General features: G+C 40.6%; 1 protein-coding gene across 4 annotated transcripts in view; it reads right to left on the bottom strand.

Annotated features, from left to right (window-relative positions):
• Nucleotides 1-27,912, bottom strand: part of sez6b (seizure related 6 homolog b) — a 542,199-nt gene that overhangs the window by 75,653 nt on the left and 438,634 nt on the right. For all 4 annotated transcript variants that reach the window (XM_078166884.1, XM_078166883.1, XM_033632224.2 and 1 more), the window contains 2 exons: nucleotides 19,355-19,549; nucleotides 14,774-14,912 (listed from right to left, as the gene is read on the bottom strand). In XM_078166884.1, the coding sequence (XP_078023010.1) occupies nucleotides 14,774-14,912; nucleotides 19,355-19,549 (334 nt within the window). The remainder of the gene's footprint in view (nucleotides 1-14,773; nucleotides 14,913-19,354; nucleotides 19,550-27,912) is intronic.

Below are 27,912 nucleotides of genomic sequence, written 5' to 3'. Positions count from 1 at the left end.
ATTGTGAATACGGTTGATAAAAATTTAATGAAAGAGGAAGTTCAGAAAAAGGAACATCTGACAACAATTAACTAATTTCTTCTATTGTAAATTCTTTGCTAACAACAATCATTTAATATTAAAATTTAACTCATGTTTCATGTTTTGTGTTTTAAATTCTGATAAGGGAAAAAGTCACCCGACAACAACAACTCATAAGGATGTAATTGGCCCTTGCTGCATCATTAGCATTCATTAGCATTCATTTGCATTAGCACTCTATGACGAGCCACTTTTTCCTTGTTTTTATTTTTTTTTTTATTTGCACACAAGAAAAAGAGTATAGGATGTCAATAAGAAGAAACAGAATACATACAGTATTGACACATATAAAAAATGATGACTTAAAAGAGAAAAAAAAAAGTGTGTGGGAGGAGCCAAAAGAAAACCCTTAGGGCTTGTCAGGTGGCCCTCCTAGAAACTGGCATCTAATGGGGAAAATTGATTTTATTTATTTAGTTTCATAACTTTAGTTTTCTATAAATGTGTAATACATTAGTAATGAAATAGCAGAAATGTAAATAATTGTATTTTACAGACAGAAATTTTCATGTTTGAGTAACATTTTTACTTTAAATGAATTATTGGATTTTTAGGTATTTTAAAGCTACTGTACAAGATCAAAAGGATTTTCTTTTTATAATACATCTTTAATTAGCATCATAAACTACTGATATCTAACAAATTACTATCATAAACTGCTGACATTTGACATGATTGCCTATAACAGAAAGGCTCTTAATAGGAGTCAAATGGTGTAACCATTTACACTAATGGACACCTGTGTAAGCACATGGCCTTATGCTGTGTTCCCACCAAATACGAATTTGCAAATTCGCATGTCAAGATTACATACAAAGTCAATGCAAAGACGTGATTAGACACGTCGGCGCGATGGACGTGTGTAGCGCGACGCGATGAACGCGATAGAGGCGTCTAGTGTGGCGCGATAGACGTGAAATTCGCGTCCAACACCTCATTGCTCGAGTTGAAAATATTGAACTTTTGAGGCGAATTCGCATGACGCTTTGCCGCGAAAGCCAATCAGCGTTGAGATTCTCCCGACGTCACTGGCGTGTGTCAACAACGTCCAGGACACAGGACAACTGCATCCAGCTCGGCGACAACGTCCAGTTGTTGACACAGCAATAAACTGCTACTCACCAGAGACAGATGGACAGGCGCTCCGCAGCTGAAATGGAGCAGCCTGTAGTTGGTGTCCTGCCGGGAGATCCTGGCGCCAACCCTCGCCAACAGGTCCTCAAACTGGGCCCCAGTCAGCCTGAAGTACCGCTGAAAGCGGCTATCATCCAGACGGAGTTCCTGGAGGAGGTGGTGAAACTCACCAAGTTGGATGCGCTTCTGCAGGATAGGGCGAACCCAAAAACGACGGCGTTTGGCCCTCCGATGCATTTGGGACTTCCAGAGCAGGTACAAAGCAGCGATGGTGGTTATCTCAGCTATGGTCGTCAGTGGCTACCCTGAGCTATATGATACTACGTGTCTACTCTACAAAGACCGCAACAAAAAGGAGCAGGCTTGGGTGAAAGACGCCGAGGAGACTGGTCTACTTGGTAAGTTCTGTAAATATGTGTCTTTAATTAGTTTGCAGAATGGTTGTACTATGAACGTTAGCACTAGCTTAGCTCCAGTTAGCACAGCCGGCTTCCCTGCTACTCGCGCGAATGACGCGATAACGCGAATTAACAAAATGGTCAGGCGTCCAAACTCGGGCGTTACGGGCGGCGCGTTACGAGTGATTAAATCGCATTCATCGCGTTTGGTGGGAACACAGCATTAGTCTCAATATTTCAAACATAATTTCTAAAAACGTCAATTTATTAGTAATTTTAAGAGATTCTAACCTTGTCATGCAGCAGTTGTGATCATCAGAGGTCCTTCTCTGTAATACCATTTCCTGTCACATGGCCTTCTTTACAATATTAACAAAACAGCCTCTTAAATGGTGGTTACACCACTTGACACTTCATGTAGTTTACTTGACTTTCATGATTCCCCAAATTAAATTTCATATTTAGAACAATTGTATTCCATTACCTTTACTGAATATAAAAAAGTAATAATTTGAAGATCATGCCAAACTAGTTGATATGGTGTTTTATTGAGAATTTTAGTGTTTTTAAGCAAGTTTAATAATTTGGTGCAAGTTTTTATGGTTACACCATTTATACATTTTTGCCATTATCCTCTAATATATTCTTTCAAAATGAATTAAAAGCAGAAATTTTATACTGGATCCACACAAAATTAAAATTTGTAAGTTAATCATACATTTATTTTCAAATTTTAACCCTTTTCAATTTGACTAAACCATATGAACACAAAAAAAGTAGCATCACGTCATTGACCCAAATATTGCATGTTTCTTTCAGATAAAACACATTTTTGACTTGTGAATGAGTCAATGGAATTTCTTGCAATAATGAAAAAATACTGAGAATCATGTCCGCTTGGCACAAACCACATGTTTTGGACAACTGTGAAGTGACAGAATGTCCCAGCATCATGGTTCTTATATTGCCAGATTCCAGAGAGTCTCTCCTCTTCATATATGGCAGAATATGTCTTCTTCCAACTTGCTATGGTGAGATACATGTCAAAATGTAAGAATTTAGTAATACGGATTTGTTTATTTCACTGATATAAAAATTAATATAAAATACAGGCACATAGAAGGACATGTAATGATGGCAAATCTGGATAGCCCACATTGTCCTGAAAAAAAAACAAGATATAGCATGTGTATGTAGCATTTATAATGACTGTGATGTGAGCTTAAAAGTAAAGGCAGTAAAAATACCCAATAGGCCCATAGGGTTAAGATTAGAGCAAAATTGTGATTTTTCTTAAATGTTAATAAAAAGGGTAATAATATTTTTTTTTTTAAATGTAGTCAGAAGGAGTGGATAGTGTACTGCAAGATTGCCTGTTTTGGCTGAAAACAAATGAATATGTTGCTGGTGAACAATTTTACTGAAATGTTCATTATCAACATTTTTGCACCTGGTCAAATTGACTAGCATACATCATTATAAATCTGACGCAGACAGTTCTCCCACACATCAGCGTGTCCACATTTTACATGCCAGGTCATAACCCTAAATGAGGAAATAACTAAATATTTCAAAAAAGAAAAAGAGAGGATAGCCAGTAATCAAAAGTGGAAATGGGTCAAGCAGCTATAACATGATAAGAGGGTTAAAGAAGTTCTCCAGTGATTCAGCATTTCAGTCCAGCTACACCAGGTGTTTTTACATATTGTGCCTGATTAGATCTTTTCTCAGGACTGTGTGGTCATGTCCAGTCAAAAATAAAAAAATAAATTAATTAAAGAAAACAAACAGGGTTATTGCTTAAAAGTTTAGTAGTTTTATACAATATTTGTAGTTGAAAATCATATAAGAAATGGACGAACATTTAAAACGAGTAGTCGTTTTTGAATTGAAGTTTTTTTGTTTGAACGTTACCATCAGACAACACTGTATCTCTGTGGAACAGCCCATAGGAATGAATGCACTCAAGCGTGCATATAAAAGTATATTTCAGCAAACTTTACATCAACAATTTATCAAACCAAACTACGATAACCTAATAACCTAACCTAATCATGGTTCTTGTGCTTCTCTCCGCTTCTGCGGCATTGAAAAAGTCTCCCCCCCACAGAGAAGTAGAGATATTGTCAACAAACTCCTCAGAAGAGAAGCTTATTGGATTTACACACTGAACACTGTTGAACTGCATGGACTGAATGAAGAATTGAATTTTATTATTATTATTATTATTTTATTTATATATATATATATATATATATATATATATATATATATATACATATATGTATATGTATATATATATATATATATATATATATATATATATATATATGTATATATACAGTACAGGCCAAAAGTTTGGACACACCTTCTCATTCAATGCGTTTTCTTTATTTTCATGACTATTTACATTGTAGATTCTCACTGAAGGCATCAAAACTATGAATGAACACATGTGGAGTTATGTACTTAACAAAAAAAGGTGAAATAACTGAAAACATGTTTTATATTCTAGTTTCTTCAAAATAGCCACCCTTTGCTCTGATTACTGCTTTGCACACTCTTGGCATTCTCTCCATGAGCTTCAAGAGGTAGTCACCTGAAATGGTTTTCCAACAGTCTTGAAGGAGTTCCCAGAGGTGTTTAGCACTTGTTGGCCCCTTTGCCTTCACTCTGCGGTCCAGCTCACCCCAAACCATCTCGATTGGGTTCAGGTCCGGTGACTGTGGAGGCCAGGTCATCTGCCGCAGCACTCCATCACTCTCCTTCTTGGTCAAATAGCCCTTACACAGCCTGGAGGTGTGTTTGGGGTCATTGTCCTGTTGAAAAATAAATGATCGTCCAACTAAACGCAAACTGGATGGGATGGCATGTCGCTGCAGGATGCTGTGGTAGCCATGCTGGTTCAGTGTGCCTTCAATTTTGAATAAATCCCCAACAGTGTCACCAGCAAAACACCCCCACACCATCACACCTCCTCCTCCATGCTTCACAGTGGGAACCAGGCATGTGGAATCCATCCGTTCACCTTTTCTGCGTCTCACAAAGACACGGCGGTTGGAACCAAAGATCTCAAATTTGGACTCATCAGACCAAAGCACAGATTTCCACTGGTCTAATGTCCATTCCTTGTGTTTCTTGGCCCAAACAAATCTCTTCTGCTTGTTGCCTCTCCTTAGCAGTGGTTTCCTAGCAGCTATTTGACCATGAAGGCCTGATTGGCGCAGTCTCCTCTTAACAGTTGTTCTAGAGATGGGTCTGCTGCTAGAACTCTGTGTGGCATTCATCTGGTCTCTGATCTGAGCTGCTGTTAACTTGCCATTTCTGAGGCTGGTGACTCGGATGAACTTATCCTCAGAAGCAGAGGTGACTCTTGGTCTTCCTTTCCTGGGTCGGTCCTCATGTGTGCCAGTTTCGTTGTAGCGCTTGATGGTTTTTGCGACTCCACTTGGGGACACATTTAAAGTTTTTGCAATTTTCTGGACTGACTGACCTTCATTTCTTAAAGTAATGATGGCCACTCGTTTTTCTTTAGTTAGCTGATTGGTTCTTGCCATAATATGAATTTTAACAGTTGTCCAATAGGGCTGTCGGCTGTGTATTAACCTGACTTCTGCACAACACAACTGATGGTCCCAACCCCATTGATAAAGCACAAAATTCCACTAATTAACCCTGATAAGGCACACCTGTGAAGTGGAAACCATTTCAGGTGACTACCTCTTGAAGCTCATGGAGAGAATGCCAAGAGTGTGCAAAGCAGTAATCAGAGCAAAGGGTGGCTATTTTGAAGAAACTAGAATATAAAACATGTTTTCAGTTATTTCACCTTTTTTTGTTAAGTACATAACTCCACATGTGTTCATTCATAGTTTTGATGCCTTCAGTGAGAATCTACAATGTAAATAGTCATGAAAATAAAGAAAACGCATTGAATGAGAAGGTGTGTCCAAACTTTTGGCCTGTACTGTACATAAGAATGTAAAATGGAGGTTGAACCATAAACATAAATTACAGATCTCCTGTAAACCATTTCAATTGGCTACTCTGTCATAATTAAAACAACTGGAGACTGACAACAAACTGATATATGGGTCTGATAACATTTTAATAAATTGGCATCAGATTTGACATAACGTGACTGTTTGTGACTCCCCGTACAGACTAAAGGCTGCTGGAAACCTTTGGGAAACCGTTCGACATCATGACAGCTGTTTGTCACCGCCTCCTGCTGCAGCCGCCTGATCTATTCCACTTTCCAGGTAAGGTGCAGTTCATCTCAAACAAGCCTAATAACGTTGAGTAGCTCGATCAAGCTTGGCTTATGTGTTCACTCTAGCAGCTTCAGTGGATTGTAATGGTTGTGGTCTGCTGCGGGCATGCCATGGCTGTGTCGCACCGTGCCATGCCTGTGTCCCATGTATTTTGGCCGTAACATGGCCGGACGTAACCTTTAATGGTGTTCTGTGCACCGCTGGTGGGCTGAATGGCACCATGATACATGGACAGCTGGTGTCAGTTCATAATGCCCTTGATGGCAGGCGGGAAGGATGGTGAATGGGTCCAGTAAACCTCAGACTTTTACCTGGTGTTCACTTTCCAAATGAATGTAGTGCCAAACCATGATGTTTTTTTTTAAACCTAACCATGTGCTTTTGTCGTCCTAGCGTTGGTTGTGGCATCCGGGAATGTCAACAGCAGAAGCAAGAGGATACCTAACAGGTAACACATGAAAAGCCACTAAAAAGCAGTGATATGTGATGAGTTGGGATAAGAACGTGTTGGAAATGTAGGACATTATTATCAAAAACAGACGCAGCATGTTAGATACAACAGAAAAGATAAATCACCAAATGAGTCTGTGACTGCACTCATTTTAACAGTTACTGTTATTTAAAAAGGCAATAGTTTTGATTTCCATCCAGAAGCAGTGGATAGAAGTCTGTATTTTGTGGGAGAGAATGTGGTTTTATCCATTTTACTTCCCTCACTTTCACTTTAATCACACCTTTCACTCCCTCCTCTTTCATTTGAAGGCCATCCATAAAAGTCATTTGATACAGCCTGGTGATAATGTCCCTCCTGCCATTACACAGATGGAGCAGGAGATATGTGCATGTGTGCACAGGTGTCTGGGTGGAATGTGAGGAACCAATACCCAGGGACCTTGTTAAAGGCCTCATATATCTCTGTACACTGTCAAACCCAGAGGGCTGTGAGAGAACAGCTGCTATTGATAAGCTTTATATAAATGCTCAGACACCTGCTAGGCATATGTTGAGACAGTGAGAAGGCTTTGTGCTTGATTAGAATCCTTCTCTCTGTGGATATCTGTTTTGGTATATTCCCATGAGCACTCTCTTGGAAAACTGGACCGCAGTGTACTGACACCTCAAGTTAAGTTTGAGTTGCAGACTTTACACAGCTTATCCCTGCACACAGTGGAATCCCCAGTAACAATCCCTAAAGGCTGCAATCGTTATCATCACAATGCAAAAATGAACCCCAGACTGCTGATTTTACTTTTGTCACAGCCTTTCCTCCAGGAAGCAACAATGTACATCTTGACCTCATGACTGAACTTCAAAAAAGGTTTTGCAAAGGAATAGGTTTGGCTATTAGATGTGGCTTGGGACACAATGAGCCTTACTTACCAATATTGTCTTAAATGTTTTCTTGAGAGAGGTCCTAAGAGAAGTTTGTTAGATTCATGACGTGTTCTTGAACTACAGAATTATTTGCACCAGTGTTCCTATGTGATGAATCCCCTTATCCTTGTAAATTGAAAGTGCATGTCAGTTGATCCTAATTAGGAATCTTCTGGTAGGAAGCCTTTATGGCAAACTTCTCCCAACAGTTGGCGGAAGCCAGGATGAGAATAGAGATATGGATGCATGAGAGAGGCATGCTACGGAAGTGCATTGCATTCACTGGATAAAAAAAATGTAGACACCTTATCTCGTAATTACGAGATCCTGATCTCGTAATTATGAGAAAAGGTGCCACATTAGCCACTGCTTCGCTCAGAAACACATACTGCACATCCACGAAGGGGGGTCGGAACTACTGTAACCAGCTGCCACTCAGGTGGTGCCATCTTGACTATACCCCATATCTTTATTATAATGTGTATATATTGGAAATTACGAGAGTATTACACTAAGCAAGGACAACAGTGCGCACCACATATAGGCTATTTTGATCTATTTTATACTTCAGATTTATATTGTTTGGCATTAATTGGTGACAGAAAAGAACGAATTTCATTCTGCAGGGAAACGCGTGTCCTTACTGTGCATATTGAATCTTGAATCTATGTTTTATGAAGACTCTGTGTGCGCTCAGAGCTGTGGCACAAATTACGCACCGAAATCTGAAAAAAGAAAAAAAATAATAATACGAAAAATAAGTAGGCTGTGTGTGAAATGCGCTGATGAAGTGGTGGGTGATCGATGTGCCTGACATCGATTGATTTAGTTTCAGCACCACGGTTGTGGCCAGCTCCTGTTAAGATATAAACAGAATGAAAGTGGACAAGGTAATTACAGAACTTGTCTTGAGAAATAGCTTTCAAATTCAGGGCTCAACAATAAGGATTGCCCGATTGCCCGGGGCAAGTAAAACTCAAGGTCGGGCATGTAAACTAACAACTCACTTGCCCGATCGGGCAAGTTGCTAAAAATAGTAAAAGTTGATAACTAATTGATAAAATAAATGTATTTTAAAACGTGCTCCTTCGGCTCTGATGCAGCGGTCTCTCTGCCTGAAGTCACAAGCACACGCTGTGTAACAATGTCCTGCCCACAGCCCCCATTAATATTATTTTGCGCGACGGATGCTTCATATAATAACAGAACAATATTATATTACTATTTATGGTGTTATGTCATCGTGTCATTTCTGTCTCTACATAGTCACGCGTTAACAATTCTCCTCTGCTCTCTGTATCGCGCACGGCGGAGTTCCGCCACACACACAGGTGAGCATGCTAGAGCGGCTCGCCGCATTTTCCTGACCAAACCTGACCCCGAGCCCGGTGCAGTTTGTCAGCTTACAAAGTTATTGAAATGGACAGTGTGTAAATAACGACCAACAGACTGCTGTTACGCACAGACAAACACGCTGCTCGCACAGCAGCGCAGCACAGCACTCTGCTGAGCTTGTGTTGCGTTCAAGCGTTGTCACGTAAATAACAACTTCCAACACTTAAATAGGTCATAGCACAAAACAGCAGCATGTCAAGTGACTTTTTACTTTTATTATATTCAATAAAATTGCATTTTCCTAAATCTTGAGACACCTCATATGTAAGCTAGACAGACATTTCACCTGCTCATTACTGTGCACACATGTACTGTATGTACTTAGTCCTAAAGAGCCCTTCTGGTGCCAGTAGATACATAGAAACATCCCAGCAGGCTGTGCTTTGCAAGCATACAAAAAAGTTTAACGCACGTGAAAACTATTTTTCATGCGTGTGCTTCACCTCCGCTGCTACAACTCCATCCTAGGGGAAACACTGCTGTGTGTGTTTTGTGCAACAGGTGGATGTGGTAGTCTACTGGTAGAGTAGAGAGAGAGCTAAGTAGCATTGAAGTAGAGTAGAGCAGGTCAGAAAGATGGAAGCAAAATATATTAAACCTGGTGTTAATACAGCAGAACTGGAGAGAGGGGTGAAAAATAAATAGAGGTGGGCATGGCTCAAGTAGGGCCCAAAATTATAGACGGAGAATGATTGACAAATTTTTCACTTTAAGCCTGACACTGTCATATTTGTGTAGGAATTAAGCTACAATACATGACATATGTTGTTTTAATTAATAAATACAGTGTGAATAAAGACTACATAACATAAAAATAACTGCAGTCTGTTAAGAAGCTCTTAACAGGAGCTGGCCACTACCGCGGTGCTGAAACTAAATCAGTCGATGTCAGGTACATCGATCACCCACCACTTCATCAGCGCATAGGCTAGTCACACATAGCCTACTTACTTTTCGTCTTTTTTTTTTTTTTTCGCCAGATTTCGGTGCGTAACTTGTGCCACAGCTCTAAGCGCACACAGGGTCTTCATAAAACATAGATTTAAGATTCAATATGCACAGTAAGGACACGCGTTTCCCTGCAGAATGAAATTTGTTCTTTTCTGTCACCAATTAACGCTAAACAATAAAAATCTGAAGTATAAAATAGGTCAAAATATATACGGTGCGCACTGTTTTATTATCTCCTTGCTCAGTGTAATATTAATGTGCCTGCCGCGGCTGGATTTGTGAGCGTTTGGTCGCTAAGAAAACTGTTAAGAGTGTGTCAGCTCGATCTTACAACTCCTTCTTAGTGAAAGATCTTCTTAAGCTAAGAGCAATCTGGGAAACGCGGCCATTATCATGTCAACATACAGGGAAAATGTGTCCAGAGTTTATGACATTTACTGGGAGAGCTAGAGCCATTTGACTAAAGCTGACGTTATTACTGCTGTAGCATGATGTTATTAGGCTAAATATTACATTTGTAACATTGTCTGAGCTGATTTATTGACACAGCATGCTTGTAGGCTGCTGTAACGTTAGGTTTACAGAGGAAATAACGGGAAATAACGGGATGTGACTTAATCGTGTGAAAATATCGTTAGTGAAACAGAAACAAGCGTTAGTTAGGGGACAAGAGTCAAGAGTCACAAAGACTCATGTAGGCTATGTTAAAAGTTACCTACAACCGGTGTATTTACTGTAGGCTATGTGTCCGGGGTCCTTCGCCTGTGGAACGAGTAACGTGACCACTAACTTGTCCCCAAACGAACGCATGTTTCTGTGAGGCCTATGTGTTTCACTAACGTTCTTTATGTATTATGAAGGATGTCAGACTGGCCAATCAGTGGCAGAGCTGGGCCCGGAGTCACAAACAGCGCATTTCGACTGACACAGAACCAAATCGTCAGAACACCGGCACAATTAAGTAGGCTTTCAACAGCATGAAAGACAATCTGACATTCTGATTGTTGTTGGTTATTTCCTTAAAAAACTAAGACTTTATCCTTGTAATATTATGACTTCAATCTCATCAAATAACGACTTTAATCTCATAATTCAACTTTATTCTCGTAGCCTAATATTATGACTTTTTCTCAGTTATGACTTTGTTCTCGAAATCTCCAAATTTTTTTTTCTTCAATGTGGCCCTAATAGAGATCCTGATCTCGTAATCCTGATACTACTACTATCCTGATCTCGTAATCCTGATCTCGTAATTATGAGATCTTACGAGAAAAGATCTCATAATTACGAGATCTTTTCTCATAATTACGAGATCAGGATCTCGTAATTACGAGATAAGGTGTCTAATTTTTTTTTATCCAGTGAATGCAATGCGCTTCCGTAGCGTGCAAATGACAGCACAGAGTAATTTTTCACTGAGACTGCCATGGACAATGAATGATGATAAAGAATTAACCCCTCATACCTGAAAATGTAGTTTCTCTCTGCCTCTGTTGTTTAAATTAAGTGAAACTAATGCTGAGCTCAGTGCAGGGTTGGTGACAAAGAAAGAGGATGCTAGGCCTGGCAACCAGCCAGTTGAGTGACAACATTTCAGGGGGACATTTAAGCTCACCAAGGTTTTAGGTAGCTTGCTTTTCTTATAATTGGCAACCAAGGTATTCAGTTTATGTGGTGGCCTGTTAGTGGTTGGTACACCTGAAAGTCTAAAAATTACAGGAAATGACATCCTGGTATTTCCAGGGAAATCTGGTCTGGTCTCATTTCCTGAGAAACATACCTGTGGGATCTCTCAGTTTTTAGCATTTGTGTGCTGTTGTCTCTGTTTCAGTACATACAATATTCTTCAGCATGCAAATGCACACAAAGACAACTTCTCCATATTTCTCTATATACTATCCACAATTTTTAACATTGGCATGTAAATACGCAGACTCCTCTGTGTCAAAATGGTGACTGGACTCTCATGAACTATCATCCACCTGCAGAGCCAGAGAGCTACCATTTTAGATGTGTGCATGTGTGAGTTCCAGAGCCCCTGTTTTAGACGTACACTTGTCAATCATCTTGTTATGTTGCCAATTAGAGGCTCATAATCCCATGTATTAGTTTTTAATTCAGTTAGTCACTTTACAGTAGTGGGAGTCGTCAACATTTCAACTAGCTAGCTTTGCTAGCGCTACCTAGCATCTGATTATCAACTCCCCAATCATAATGGAATATAGTAACTTCAACCACTGCTCATTTTAGAAGGACCATTGCAAGAAAGCGTGTTCTTTGTTTAAATTATCAGACAATTAACAGACAATGAATCATAGTTGTTTCTAGCTACACTAGCATTAGCTAGTGTAGCTAGCATGCTAGCTTAGTTAGCTGAAAATTTGTCTATTTACACTTCAAAATGTTGATTAAAAACGTTGCCATCAGTTGATCCTTTGTCTAGCGTTAATGCTAAAATAGATGGTCTGGAGGAACATGTCCTCCTGTCCAGAAGGTAGGGGCACAAAACCCCTAGGGAAAAATATGACACAGTCCATGGGTCCACATCCAGTGGTGTGTGGACACTGGAAGAGAGCCTACATTCCCCGCAAATGTCCCGCCCTCCATTTGGTTCCTCAATCAAAGGAGCAGAACACCGCCTGGGTCAGCAGGGTTTGCTGGAGGCTTCTTAGGGGCTCAGAGCTACACCGCTTATCATATTTTTCCCTAGGGGTTTCATGCCCCTGCCCTCAAAACAGGTGGACTTGTTTCTCTGGACCATCCATTGTAGCACTAATCCAAGTCAAAGCATCAACAGACAGCAATGTTTTTAATCAACATTTTAAAGTGAAAATAGACAACTTCTCAGCTAGCTAATGCAGGCAGCCAGAAACAAGTATCAGTGATTAATTGTCTATTTGATAATGTAAACAAAAAACACATTTCCTTGTTGCGGTCCTCCTGAAATGAACAGTGGTTAAAGTTGCTATATTCTGCTATGATCCATGATTAAGGAGTTGATAGGCAGACAGCGTAAGCTAATGAGCTAGTGCACTAGCAAGTGGAAAACTTAAATACTTCCACTTTAAGCAAGCAATTGCGAACACAAAGCTAACATTATTTTTACAACAATGATAAAATATAAATTTAGAGATCTCCATCCATACAACAAAAAACTAAGGGTCCGGTATGCACATGCACACATCTGAAATGGCGGCTCTCCGGCTCTGCACGTGGATGTTTCTCACTGAACTCCTGACCTTTTCATTGGTACCTCACTTGAGGGAATGGGAGCTTCCATACTGTCAGTCTAGGCTTTAATAGGCAACAAGGGCCTGGAGGAAGTGCCTCTCATACTTCATTTGGCCTCATAGCCAATAAATAAACAGCGATCGGCTCGATGGCTCATGGGTCTTGTAGTCAGTGACACTCCTCACCTCCAGAGGAGGTTTCAATTCTTTCTTGGCATTATAGACTATATGTACATAAATGATAAACAAATAGTTCCTGTCTTAAGGGAAAAAACAGTCTTTCTTGTCTATTTAGGTTTTCAAGGAATGTTTACATTCAGTGAGCTCTTAAATAGATATTTCTGTCTGTGTTTTTTCACTCAAAATCAGACATTCAACTTATTATTTTACTCTCTTTTTTAAGCGCCTGGACAAAACCTGGTGATATTGTTATCTACTTTATCTATGTTTATATGTGAGATTTCATGATATGGCCCCATTGTGTTTTCCAGCTAATAAGCCCCAGATCTAGTTCACTACACCATCTTATTCAAGAAACATACACACACACACACACACACACACACACACAGTATATATATATATATATATATATATATATATATATATATTGGTGTGTTGAAACTTTTATAGCTCAGTGACAGAAGCATTTACAGAGCCTCTGACTATTGGGGAAAAAACTCCAGACTGTTACCCTTCAAATAAGATCATGCATGTCCATGTACTAAAAATGGAACAAGAATAGCTGTCAATTTACTTTGGGTATGTCTTGGATAGGCGTTTCAGGTGAATTTAGGTGAATTTTACAGAATGCTGAATTTAAGTTTACAATAAACTACAATTTAAAGTTGTTGTCAATGAACATGATCCAGGGTTTTACAGAGTTGACCAGTATCAGTTCTCTGTCTGGTGATAGGGTTGAAGGTCAATGTAAGGATGTGAAAGGGTTCATTTGATCATGTTCATATACTTTTACTCATTTATTATATACTACTATGTCATGGCAGGTGTACAAATGCTTAAAGTTGTGGGTTTGAAATAAAAATGGTAACAAATATATGCAGGTAAAAGGATGACAGCACATGTAATCTTCTTTTTTAATTTGGTTCTATATGTACATGTTTTTAGGCTGTTGTATTGTCTAAATGTTTTCACAGGATACCTTCACTTCTACTGAAATCAGCTGCTCTGCTAAATGAACAGCAGCAATTACTTATGTTGACAGACTTCCTTTCAAAAACCTGGGGAAGCCATTAATCAATGCTTCTTAAAGTACAACAAGAGCACAGGTGCTGTTCAGAGAGAGGGAAACAAAAAGAGAAAAAAAAACTGAGCTCAGATGTAACCTATGCAAATGAGCCCTCCTTAATTTGCTTGCAAATGGCAAATGATTTTCTACGGCTGACTGACTTATCAGGCTCTGACACGGCAGGGTGTGTTGTTCTGTGTCTTCACCTTGGCACTGCAATCACAGAAAACACACACTCCCATGCTGTACACTTGCACCCTCCACTCACACAGCAGCCATTACAGGAGCCGGGGGTGGAGTGAGACGAGTGGTGGTGGTGGGGGACTGCCAAACAAACCCTCCCTGATATAATTAGTTTTCTCTGCTGCACCTAATTAACCTTTGTCTGTGTGGCACTTACGCATCTCATTCACAAGCCGAGCGCTCTTTCATTAGCAGCGTGTTGTGTTTTTAATGCGTTTTACCAGTCATGGGGAGGTAGCTCTTTGTAATCTGCAAACTGCTTCTGTGGTGCTGTTTGAAACTGAGCACTGGTGTACGTATGAGCACGGGAGATTAAGTGGGTTTTGTGATGATTAGATTCACAGAGGCCAAGGGAAGGGTTTGTAATGATGTGGTTTCATACATATCAAAGGGCAAAGGGTGAGGAGGTGGATCAAACTGCACATGTGGAGGGTGGATACTTACACTTGAATGTCCACCATGATTCTCTTGTCCTCCTCCACGTGGATTCCCCAGATACAGTCCTGGCCTTTATCGTAGGCTTCAGGCCAGTTAGGAGACAGCACCACTCCAGCTGAGTCTGTGATCTCGCCACTACACACAGCTGAAACAAACACATACACGACCATGGATATTAAAGGGTTCGTTCAGAATTTTTTTAAAGTGGGGTTGTATGGGGTGCTTATTTATAGACAGTATATAACAAAGAGTAGATGGCTGTCAGCAAGCCTACAGTATAGAGAAGCAGGCCTGAGCCTGACATGGAAGTGCTTCCTAGCTGGAGAAGTAATAACCCGTGCAGCGTTCTTGTGCACTCAGTATGGGAAGCTATTGCATCGTGTGTTGTAGTCTGTGATTCAGTAGGCGCTGTAATCGTACAGTCTGCATATGTCATGATGTTGTACCCAGGTTTATTGGATCCATGTCATACAGTGTAGCATGCACTAAACGTATTGCTAAAATCTCAGTCTGTAGGAGGCATTAGTTTGGATTCACCAAAGTCACACAGTAACACAAACTAACTGATCAGGGAAGCAGTAGACATGAAGCTCCTGTGTTCAGTTAGCCAAAATTAGTGTTTTTTGTCAATGGAGTCTGGTGGCTTTGATGATAGTACAGATTGGGAACTGACGTTGTTAACAGCTTTCCCTTTGAAACAGGCTGTCTGACATTATGGTGAAGCAGGGAAAATACTCTCATTATAGCGTACATTTTAACTGATACTGATTTTTTTAGTTGGGACTTTTTTTAGGTGGCTAAAATACATTTTGTTGCTGACCCCTCCACAAGCAGTACATTATTCATCTTCCATGTCAGATTTCAGCCTGCTTCTCAGAACTGGGGACATGCTGACTGACATCTACTGTATGTAATACACTTACAGTGGATAAGCACCCCATACAACCCCAGTTCAAAAAAAGGAAATGGTGAGGGTACAGATGTGGTCATGGATATAATTCCTAACTTTGATACTCAAATAATACATGTTTTAATATCTTTGTGAAATATAGATGTTTTTCTACAGATTTTATTTTTATTTAATAAAAGAAGCCAAAACTTTTAAAATGTGGAATGCCATCTAAATACAAGCGAATAGAGTGTAAAACTGGCAACATTTTGATTAAAATCAGAAACTGCCTAATTAAAGAACTAGAAAACATGATTGTGAATCTAACCAGGCATTCAATGCCTTACAGGTTTAAAGCCTGGTTCCTCAACAGGGAGTCCGGGACCCCTTGGGGGTCTATAAAGTGACAGCAGGGGGTCTGCCAAACTCTTGTTTGATAATTTTTTGTTTTTTCATTTCCAAAATTAAAACATGTCTGAAAATACCCATAAAATAAATTCAACAATTCCACAATGCAATTTATTTTTGTGAAAGCGAAGCTTCCTCCCTAAACTACCTGAAAAGAAAATACAGGTCAAGATTGCAGCCTCAGGCTGATACAGCTCTCTGCCTGACAATCTCCATTGGCACAGTTCGATATACAACTCACTTTTATACAGTATATAGTAGGGGCTCTGTGCTTAGTCTTTCTTTTAGCTAAGGGGTCCTTGAAGACCCCTGGTTTAAAGGAATACTTCACCTGCAAAATGATCATTTGCATATCCATTAGTCACCATATTTTACCTTGAACTGGTGAAGAAACATTTTTGTCTTGCATGCCACCACCTTCAATGGAGAATTCCAAAAAGACAAACATTCTTCATCAATTGAAGTAAATCCATCCCTCCATCCATTTTCATCCACCCTTCTGGTTGCGGGGGCAGCGGGCCAAGCAAAGCACCCCAGACACTCTCCCCAGCAATGCTTTCCAGCTCCTCCTGGGGGACCCCAAGGTGTTTCCAGGCCAGATGAGACCCTTTGCATGTTCTGGGTCTGCCCTGGGGCCTCCTACCAGTGGGACATCCCTGGAACACCTCTAATGGAAGGCGCCCAGGAGCCATCCCAAACAGATGCCCAAATCACCTCAGCTGACCCCTTTTGACGCAAAGGAACAGCAGCTACTCAAAGCTCCCTCCAGATGTCAGAACTCCTCACCCTATCTCTAAGGCTGGGCCCAGCCACCCCACAGAGGAAACTCATTTTGGCCGCATGTATCTGCAATCTCATTCTTTTGGTCACTACCCAGAGCTCATGATCATAGGTGAGGGTTGGGACATAGATAGACCAGTAAATCGAAAGCTGCCCCTTCCTGCTCAGCTCTCTCTCCACCACGAGTCCGGCGCAGCGCCCGCATCACTGTAGAAGCTGCACCAAACCACTGATCTATCTCACGCTCCATTCTCCTCTCACTCGTGAACAAGACCCCGAGATACTTGAACTTAGCCTGGTTCCAGACCATAGACCCCGCCCACTTAACTGAGTAGGCTTGTATCTCTAGTCTGGCATACTGCAATGAATTTGCGATTTATCTCATCTAAATGATGGACGGACCAATGAACGCCGGGGGTGGGGGCGGGTCTAGCGATTAGCCAATCAGCGCCACGCTGATGTCAAACTGTACGCCAGTGGGTAACTGGTGAGGATAGCAACAATGGCGACCGCTACAGATCCTACAGACCACATTAACGATGCTATCGAGGTATTTCACCACTACTCGCGTTAATGGAGGACCAAATTAAGGAAGCTGCTAAACTGGATTAACGGCGATGCAGCTGGGCGTGCACGATGACGGAGACATTTTAAATGGGCAATACTCGCTTGTTTTCGGCACCCCCGAGGCATGGATACTAATGACGTCAGCTTCTGGGTGAGTCGTTGATCTCTACTGATTGGTTAGGGAAAAATCAAATTCCCTCCCCCTTGTAAATCGCCTTCAATGGAGGCAATGTCAGACTGAAGGTTCTGGGAGCTTCAGTCTGACGCTCAGGCTAACTTGAACTCCCTCGCTTGAGGGAGTAACTCTCTCCCAACCTGGAGGGGGCAATCCACCGGTTTCCGGCAGAGAACTATAGCCTCAGATTTGAATATGCTGACTTACATATGGCCCGCTTCACACTCGTCTACAAATTGCCCCAGTGTATGCTGGAGGTCACGGTGTGATGAAGCCAACAGAACCACATCATCTGCAAAAAGCAGAGATGTAATTCTGAGGTCCTCAAACCGATCCCTTCCTCCCCCAAGCTGTGCCTTGAGATCCTGTCCATAAATATCACAAACAGGACCGGTGACAAGGGGCAAACCTGGCAGAGTCCAGCACCCACCGAGAACGTGTTTGACTTTACACCAAGTATTTAGATGCAGCTCTCACTTTGGTCATACAGGGACTGGGTGGCTCATAGCAGCAACTCCGGTACCCTGTAATCCCGCAGTACCCCCAACAAGACTCCCCGAGGGACACGGTCGTAAGCCTTCTCTAAGTCCACAAAACACATGTAGACTGGATGGGTAAACTCCCATGACCTCTCCAGCAGCCTCACAAGGGTAAAGAGCTGGTCCATTGTTTCACAGCCAGGATGGAATCCACATTGCTCCTTCTGAATCCAAGGTTCGACAATCAGTCAGAGCCTTGTTTTCAGCACCCTGGAGTAAACATTTCCAGCGAGGCTGAGCAGTGTGATACCCCAATAATTGGAGCACACCCTCCAGTCCCCTTTTTTGAAAATGATTGCCACACAACACTGAAAAGACACGTCAACCAAGGCAGCCCAACAATGTCCAGAGCCTTCAGCATCTCAGGGCAAATCTCAACATCCATTGCCTTGCCAGTGGGGAGCTTCTTGACTACTTCAGTGACCTCTGAGTCCTTCTCCATAGCCTCCCCAAACGCCTCCAACATCTGGGTTTTTGCCTTAGCGACCACCACAGCTGTAGCCCTTCTGGCAAACTGGTAATTGTCTACTGCTTCAGGTGACCCCTGGGCCAGCCAGATCTGAAAGGCCTTGCTCTTCATCCTGACAGCATCCCTCACAGCGGGTATCCACCAGCAGGTTCTAAGGTTGCTGCCACAACAGGCACCGACAACTTTCTGACCACAGCTCCTAGCAGCAGCCTCCACAATGGAGGCTTTGAACATGGACCACATGGATTCCATGTCCCAAACATGGGGACATGTCTGCCATACTTATTTTTACCTGTACCTGAGGGAGGCTGAGCATTTTAAATAAAAATCATCAAGCAAGGGCCGACACCTATTTGGATTTCCACCCCCTTAATTTACGTTGATGTCTTATTTCCCCCTGACAGCACTGGGCGCCGACGTATCATGCCAACGTGAAAGGGCAGCTTTTTTGTCGGGTGCCTGGCGCAGGAAGTCAGTGACCAAGCACCAGTTTTTGACAGCTTTGGAGTGAGACCGGGTTGATGTTCACATACCCAAACATCCATTGTGAGTAAAGTTTGACCCAACCTGCAACAACAGCCCTGAGTACTGCTCATATGTCCCTGAGCGAGATAATGACCCATTGTCTTATCATTTTAAGTGAATCATATTGTGAATCGCTTAATTAAAAAATAATAATAATAAAATTTACATGAATAAAAACAGGATGCATTAAATGCAGATGGGTGACTTCTTTTCAGCAATATACAGACATACAGACCTCTGCATGCAGGCTCGGTCTCGTTCCACTGGGGATTGTTGGGGTCCATGCATTCAATGGTAACAGATCCCTGTTCCAGAGTGTAGCCAGGGTCACAGGCAAACTCCACCACAGTTCCCACTGCCCAAGTGTTGTCGCTACTGGTCAGGTTACCGTACTTCACAAAGGGTTCGTAGCAGTGGCCTGCTGCAAAGGCTGTGGTACAAAGACATTTTCAGTAAAAAGGACTTTGCTTATACCCAAAAAGCAAATGAGAAGCTATGCTTGCCAAATGAGTTAGCGTCTCCATAAATGATTTGGCTAAGAGACCAACTTGCATTTGCAAACATTTGGTTAGTCATAAGATTTATCTCAAGGCCCCAGTTTCCTGTAAGTTACTAAACTTATATTTTAGTTAAACAACAGTGAAGGCGACTGAAAGACACGTTAGGATGAAATATAAAATGTGTTACGTGAACACAGGATGCAGATGTTGTCAAGTAGTGGATTTTTTTGCACTCCAAATCCAACCTTAAAGTATTAAAGTAGACACATTAGGGCTCTGTTGGTTAAAGTGTCCATAAAGATCTGGTCTGGCTTACAGCAGGTGTTTGGAGGAGCTGATGTAAAAGTTTTTATTACCTGCGATGAAGATGGATTCTAATCATTTGTAATACTTGGAGTCATTCAATTGTAGCTCTAAAGGTGGCGATCCACCAAACATTTAACATCAGCATGTAGACACTGTTGTTGTGGGCATGTTAGCAGTAGCCTAATTAAGATATTGTGTGTTAAGTATATTTGGTAACAATCAGAAAGTATACAACATATAGTATATATATCAAATAGTTATAGTTTCTTTTAAAAAGATTAATCAACAAATATCACATATGCCTTGCAGAGGAACATAATCCTGCATGGCATCCAGGATGCATATTTGTGTTTCCTAGGATAGCAAAGGCTTGAGCCATCTCACTCTCCCTCTGATTGGCTAGTACGTGTTGCCTTTGTTGCTTGGGTTGGTTAGGCTTAGGCAAGAGGAGTGGGTTTTGTTAGGGTTACTGTAATAATGTCAGGGTGAGCCAGTCAGAGGCAGAGTATGTCAGAGTAGGACGGATCATGCCTTCGCTATCCTAGGAAATGCTAATTCACGTCCTGGACACAATGGTTACATTTTAGAATTTGAATGTATGTATGAATGTAATCTTTAAGATGAATTTATGAATTCCAGAAATGTGCCATAGCTCTGAATGCACACATTCTTTTGAGATTGTGCAGAAAGAAGAAGAAGAAAGACAACAGAAGAAAAACACTTGAGTAGCAGTTAGAAACAGCTGAATGAATCCTCTGAATGAGGCTGCTCACCAGGGTTGGAATGGTTTGTCAGGATAACAGAGGAAACATCCAATCTCTTAGAGACTAGCTGAACAGCATTATGTCCTGTTAATGGCCATAATGAGGTCCGTTGCTCCCTTCGGACTTAATCCCTTTTGCGGCAGTGAAGCAGGGGCCTAAGCAGATTACACTGATTGTATTTCCAAGTGGTCCTCATGGACCAGGGAAGAGCCGTTTATCTGATAGTTAATGCTGAGACAAATGTGAGGGCAAAAGATAAGAGAAGCTAAGTGATATTTCACCCTAGCTATTAGATGAAACTTACTATAAAATAAATCATATAGATTCCAATGCACAAGGTTACACTGGTAGAAGATGGAAGTTAAATTGTTCCCCAAAGACTGTCCTTGATTCTTTTATTCCCAAGCAAAAGCAAAAAGTATAAAGCAGCTTTAAGATTTACTGGTGGAATCTACTAAGAGCCTCCATTAAATGGCTGTAAAAACAACAAATATAAAAGACAAAATAAATAAAGAGAGGTACTTTTATGGATGCATTTAAATGCACCCAATAATGTGTTTATTGCAAAAACTGCAATTAAGGCAGCAATGAAAGTTCAAAAAAGTCTTCCGATTATCTAATGAGTAATTTAGAAATGGGGCTTTGTTCTGACAAAAAAAAAAAAAAAAGTTTTTTCCCCCTCTCTCCTGCACCCATCAAATTCCACTGAGGAGTCATTAAGATTTGAAGGGAGCTACCTATATGTTTCATGCCATCAGTTTCAGTCTATCAGCCATGGTGGCTGCTGCTTTTCCCTCTCCCTCAACCAAGGTTCCTCCCCTTGGACCAAATTAGGATTTTTAGCCATGCTTATGGAACTGTATGGCTCTAGGAATGACAGTGTTTGTGGATTGGTATCTCGGACAGTCTTTCAGTCCACCACCTTGGTTTAGGCTTAAATATCTAAACAACAATAAGGTGAGTTATCATGCAGTGTTGTACAGCAGGCTATTCACTTCCACTGCCCATACGTATAGACTGAATCAGCGTGATGTTGCTCCAGCAAAAACAATCACTTCTAGGTAAAAAAACTGGCAATTGATTACAATTGCCTATAAGTAAATTTGGGAAACTTGTTTCTGCTGTCATATTCAGCTGCAACTGTAACATAACTGTAACTGTAACTATTTATCTGTAAAGATGAATAATTAAACATGGTAGTCTGACATATCTGATGTTATTATTTTATGTACTTTACTGCTTTGCTATTGTCTTTGATAAACCAAATCTATGTGTAGCTGTAGATGGCTCCTTAGCAAAACCTGTGTTGATTAATATAGGTGAAAACACATGCTACATTTGATGAATCGGCACCATGGTAGAGCAGCAACTTAGTGTTGTGTTAAGTAATGGAGTCTGGTGGCTTGAAAATATTGACAATATTCTAAATATAGCATACACTAAAACTGACAAATCACTAACTAATTAAGGCAGAGTTTGCTCAGCACCCGTTAATTTTATATACATGACAAGGATTTTCTACCCGCAAGTTATTTTAAATAAACATTATGATTCAGTCTAGTATACCTACAAAGAGTAATCCACCAGAATGGTTGAAAAGACTCCCTGGACCAGGTGCTTTCTCAGTTCATTTTCTTTCCAAATAAATACAAATAAATGGTGAATCTGCCAAAGTGAACCCAGCAGATACCTGCCACCTGACCACGCCCACCTTACCTGCCGGGTAAGGGGCGGAGACTCTAAATTATTTGTTCACCCCTCAGTTCATCCTTTGCACTCCCTGCCAGCACTCCAGTATATCCATGTATCCTGATTTGTGTGCGTCTTCAAGTTAATGTGAGTGGTCAATTCATCATTTTGATTGTTTCATTTGTATGCCTTTTGTGGTGGCTTTGCTGACATGTGCTCTGCTACCCTAATCTCTTTGTTCCCAGACATGTGCCAGGAGCCATGTAAGATTGTTTGTTGCTTGACCATTTTACTGTTTAGTTGTGGATTGTATATTCACACATACTTATTTGTTGTTTATTGTTTGATTGACCACTCCGTTGTTTGATTGCAATTATATTGTCTCTTTGTTTATCTCTTTTCTGATGCAGCACACAAAAATAAGCCGTGACAAAGACAGATAAAGATCAAATCAAAGATAAATAAAAGCTACTGGTGTTGTATCGAAACCTGCCTTCTCCCTTGCCTAATTCCATCACTCCACTCCTTGCCACTGATGTCTTCTGACCGAGACTCTGTTTGCTCACCACACATTCACTCTCCCCAAACCACATTACCCCTACTGTTCCTTCAATGGTATATAACCCCCATAACCATAAGCTACTAATTTGTATATGACCCATGTAATCAGAAAGGCTGCAATCACATGACCAATGCACTGACAGATTGGAGTGGTGAATCGGTCAAAGAAATACAGGACTTTCCCCCAGGAGACTGGTGATTGTGTCCTGTTTAAAACCAAGTGAAGTTCTAATTATTTTAAGCTACATCATTGCCATCTTTCTTTTCCTAAACCTAACCTACGTAACTTAATGTGCCTAACCTACATAATGTTACTTATGTAAACCTAACCTAAGTAACTCTGCATTAAGCACATAACTTTACATTTAGTATGTAATGTGATGATGCCATGTGTGGGTGATAATCCAGTAGATATCATATGAACCGTTGTATAAGGATATGTTATATACAGACATGTATGGTCCCGCAGAGGAATACTGCTAACTATAGTGATCCTTTGATTCTTCCTCTAACACCACTGTGAGATTTACATTTTGGTTTTATGTTAAAATGTCTTGACAACTATTGGATGGATTGCTGTTAGATTTAGTTCACACATTCATGTTCCCCTGAGGCTGTTGCTGAGGCCAGGACGTAAAGAGTCTTAACAAGATATATCTCTGTACCCATAGGCGTTTCTAGCCCATTTTTGGGGGTGCTGAAGCACCCCTAAATTGAATCCCAGCACCCCTAAAATTTGAGAGATTTTTTTTTTTTTTTTTCTTTTAGGCCCAATTCCAATCCGGCCCCTAAAGACTCAAGCCCTGAACCCTCACTGACTTAACTGACGTCAGCTGTAACTGATTGAGTGTGAGAGTCTGAAAGGGCTCCGGATGCTACAAATAGGAATGGGACAGCACTTATCCCCCTCTCTACAAAATGTTATTAACATTTCTCTGGGCATGATCATTTATCGGTTATTGTCATCATATATTCCACACACAAAGAATATATATCTATAGATAGATAGATCTATCTATATATCTATATATAGATATATATTCTTTGTGTGTGGAATATAACCACTGGTATTCCTCTGACTTCATGTGTGTTTATGTACCATCTTAAATCCTTGTGAATGTAATGTTTCATTGTTTATCTATCTGTTTTTTCGCTCTCCTTCCATAACGTTACCGTTTGCATATCTGCCGACCATGTTACTTCCGGTGTTCCGAGGGCAACCCCTGTATTTGACGTCACAACGCTATGAACTGTGGGTAATTTCCTTACCGTAAGTCCGCATCGATGCTGACCTACGGTAAGTGGCCATGAAGGGCTCACTCACTGACTCACTGACTTGACGATTTGACAATGGGACAGCCCTCACACACTCACGTACTTCACATGACACTTCACTAAGTCAGTGAGTCTGGGATCGGATTGGAATTGGGCCTTACTGTATATCATTTTTTAACAAGCTAGAAAAGTGTCAAAACCATACAGTACTTGGTTGCAACATAATATTTTAACAATATATTGTATATATATATATATATATATATATATATATATATATATATATATATATATATATATATATATATACAAACAAGAAGGAAAAAGGCAGAGACAAACATTGAAAAAGTCAATTACTGTTAATGTGTTGATGTTACATGTTGTGCATTGCATTTCAAATAAAAGTCCAAAAAATAAACCCAAGGTCCATTTTTGGTATTTCTGGTACTCACTATAGGGGGCTGGTTTACTCCAGAAACACACATACTGTTTATGTGTATGTTGAGGAGCTGCTGTATCAAAATGAGTTGTCTTCCCCCAGAAATTAGGGTTACGATATGTTTCTTTTATGATTCCAATCCATTCCTCTTTTGCTGTGGCTCAGCATTTAAATAACCTTTATCAGATTTGATGCTTTAGTCACAGACTTTCCCAAGAAGTGTTGTGCTTTTATTTCACAAATGTGGGAATGAAATTGCGTTAAAATGTACAAAACAGTGAAATTTATCTTGCCTGGCCGGGCAGCTCTCTGGGTGCTCAGCAACCCTAAACCTCTGATCCTAGAATCACCCCTGTCTGTACCAGTTCAGTTGCTCAATTGTATTATTGCTGTACAGTTTGTAAGAATTAAAAGTCATTCAAATATTTAAATAAAAGATTTTTGGAATCTATTTTCAGATAGATTTAGAGGACTGTTTTAATCATATATGCAGCATACAGTTAGGAAGCTTCATTTGTAACAAAATAAACTAAGCTAAGGTCAAATGATGAGCTGTCTGAGCATTTAACTGCATCATAGTCTTAATTCAAAATAAATGAAGCGAAAATGAATTGCATGCTTGCATGACATATTCTCACTTCCAACTCTTCATGAGGCCGCTTTTTCAGTGGACTTTTGGCGCATATTCATGATGGGCTCGGTATCCTGGATGTTGTTGACATTCTGGGACACTGTATTACTTCTACACCTTTTACATGCATTGTGGCTTTTCAAAATACACTTCCAGTTTCTGCTTGTTAGATACATAGGGCCCTATTTAGATGGTCTAAAACACAAAGCGGCAGGCGTGCAGTGCATGGGCGTGTCCCAGTCACTTGCTAGTTAGACGGCGCGTTTTCAGACTGTGCGCCATGGCAGAGAGTCTAAAAGGGTTGGACTTACTCTGTGAATTGGGTGTGTTTTGGGCGTATCATTCAATAAGCCAATCGAGTGTCACCTCTCATTCCCTTTAAACGAGGCGCAATTGGAGCGCACAGCGGAGAGCTAGTTAGATGGTGGACCTACCAACTGGAAAGAGTGAGTGTTTTACAGCTGAGGAGACGATAAATGTATCTCTATATCGACTGCCCCGTCACATCTGATGTCAGATCAAAGGGGATTGGCACCGTTTGGCACGTTTGGCACGTTTGGCACGCGTAATGGAAACCCAACTTGATTTGATTAACACAGCTGCAATCTAATGAGTTCACATCCCTCTCAGCCAGCCACAAACAGCCACAGCATCAGATAGGGAGTATATATTCAGCATCTGTCATCTTAGAAAAGCCAAAAGAAAAGAAACAGAGTGAGACTGCGAGAGAGAAAGAGAGAGCACGCGCACATGAGAGAAACACTGTCAACAAATTGTAGATTATTCAATTTATTTTATTTTAACCCAGGAGGTTAGAGAGCCCAGCATCATGAATTGGGAAAGACAAGTTCATTTTACATGCTATGCATCATCAGCCTGTGGAGGTCTGCTCGCAGTTCTGTATATTCGGACACTGCGAGCTTGGACCTCCCGGATTATGATGATCATTATTACCGCAATTAGATCATTCTGATTAATGACTGACCATTAAGACGTGTTTCTGATAAATATTTTAATGTGCACAATAATAACCTTTCACATTGTAGTCATATTTTTATTTGTTATCTTTTGCATATGTGTGGCTGCTCCGTGTGTGTCTGAGCAGAGTGCACGCGCGTTGTGCACCTGCCTAGAGACGCATATTACTAACTTGTTTAACAGTGAAATACTGCGCCGTTGACTTTAGACCAGGTTTTTGTTGGTCACTGGCGCATTTGCTTTTTACATCATCTAACTAACAACGCGCCATGACTGCACCTGCATCTAAATAGCAATGACACTTGCGACATGGATTATGCGCCCTCCGCCATCCGCTTTAGACCATCTAAATAGGGCCCATAGAGTGTATTTGAAAATATGTTGGTAAAACACCTTGTATTTACGTTTATTTCCTTGTACAACAAAAGCATGTGGTTAGGTTTAGAAAAAAACATTATGGTTTGGCTTTACATTCATCCAGGAAGCAAACACTGTATTCCTGGTTGAAATTCCAGTGTGTGTTGGACCCATCCACTACCACCCCTGCCTGCCCTATTGGGACTTTCCAGCTCCTCATGTTTTCTGGTAGCGCTTTAAACTGATGCCATCTAGTGGCGTTAAAAACTGACGCCGCATGGAGGCATGTCATACCACTGCGAAGGAATGGCTTTTCTCACTGGTGTCTGATGCAGAAATCACTGCATCAGACAACTTTCGAATGAGAACAGATTGGTTTGCCATGAAATGTTTGCAGATATTTTCAATATAAACTTTCCCTTATTACAATGGAAGAAGAAGATCAGGTTTTGTTCTGCTACCTTTGGAGGAATATATGATTTTTATTTGGGACTGCTAATGACAGATACTATATTTCTAAGAATTGTCTCTTAAAAAGTGTTCTTCCCTTTATTTCTCACAGTGGAAGGAGCGTAAAATCACAAATGACAGTAGCAGAAATAAGACAATCCTGTTGCATCTCTGCTGTCAGCAATGTGTTCATTAATATGGAAATGTGTAACCTGACAACGTCATTCTAATTGCAATTAGTTGCTTTTCATTCACAGTGATAGATTACTGAAGCTGACAGATATTAGACATTTCCAATGTTATTTTCTATTTACATGTCCTCTGCCTTGTAGAGTGGTTTTAACAGAATTTTAATCACAGGACTGATATGCCTGTAAATATGACTTATGACCTGATGTAGTACTATCTGTCCTCACCAGACTTTACACAAACAGCAAACTGTTGACATGGGGATTTGTGAATATCAGTAGTATGTGATATGTGATTGTTGTTGGAATGAGCTGGCAGGCAGTGAAATCCTGTGCAAACTTCAGCATAATATATAGTATTAATATTCAGCTCAGAACTTGACCTTAGAGAAAGACTTAAGAACATGGCAGTGGATACAAAATTAATGACTGTGACATAAGTATAGAGGTTCAATCTTGACCTTGGAAACAGTAGAGTAGATAATGTATGTTAAAATTTCATCAGCCTGAATCCCTGAGTGAGGTCTGAGAGAAGAACTCGTACACAAAGTCTCCCTTCATTAATACAGTAGCTCCACCCTTTAGAAACCTGTCAAACCTTTAAATCCAGTCACTCATCAGAGGATCCTTACCAACAACATCTTTCTTTTTTTCT

This window comes from Epinephelus lanceolatus, chromosome 4 (assembly GCF_041903045.1).
Source record: "Epinephelus lanceolatus isolate andai-2023 chromosome 4, ASM4190304v1, whole genome shotgun sequence".
NCBI classification, from domain to species: Eukaryota; Metazoa; Chordata; class Actinopteri; order Perciformes; family Serranidae; genus Epinephelus; species Epinephelus lanceolatus.
Note: the sequence above shows the minus strand (reverse complement) of the source record. Positions and strands in the feature narration are given on the sequence as shown.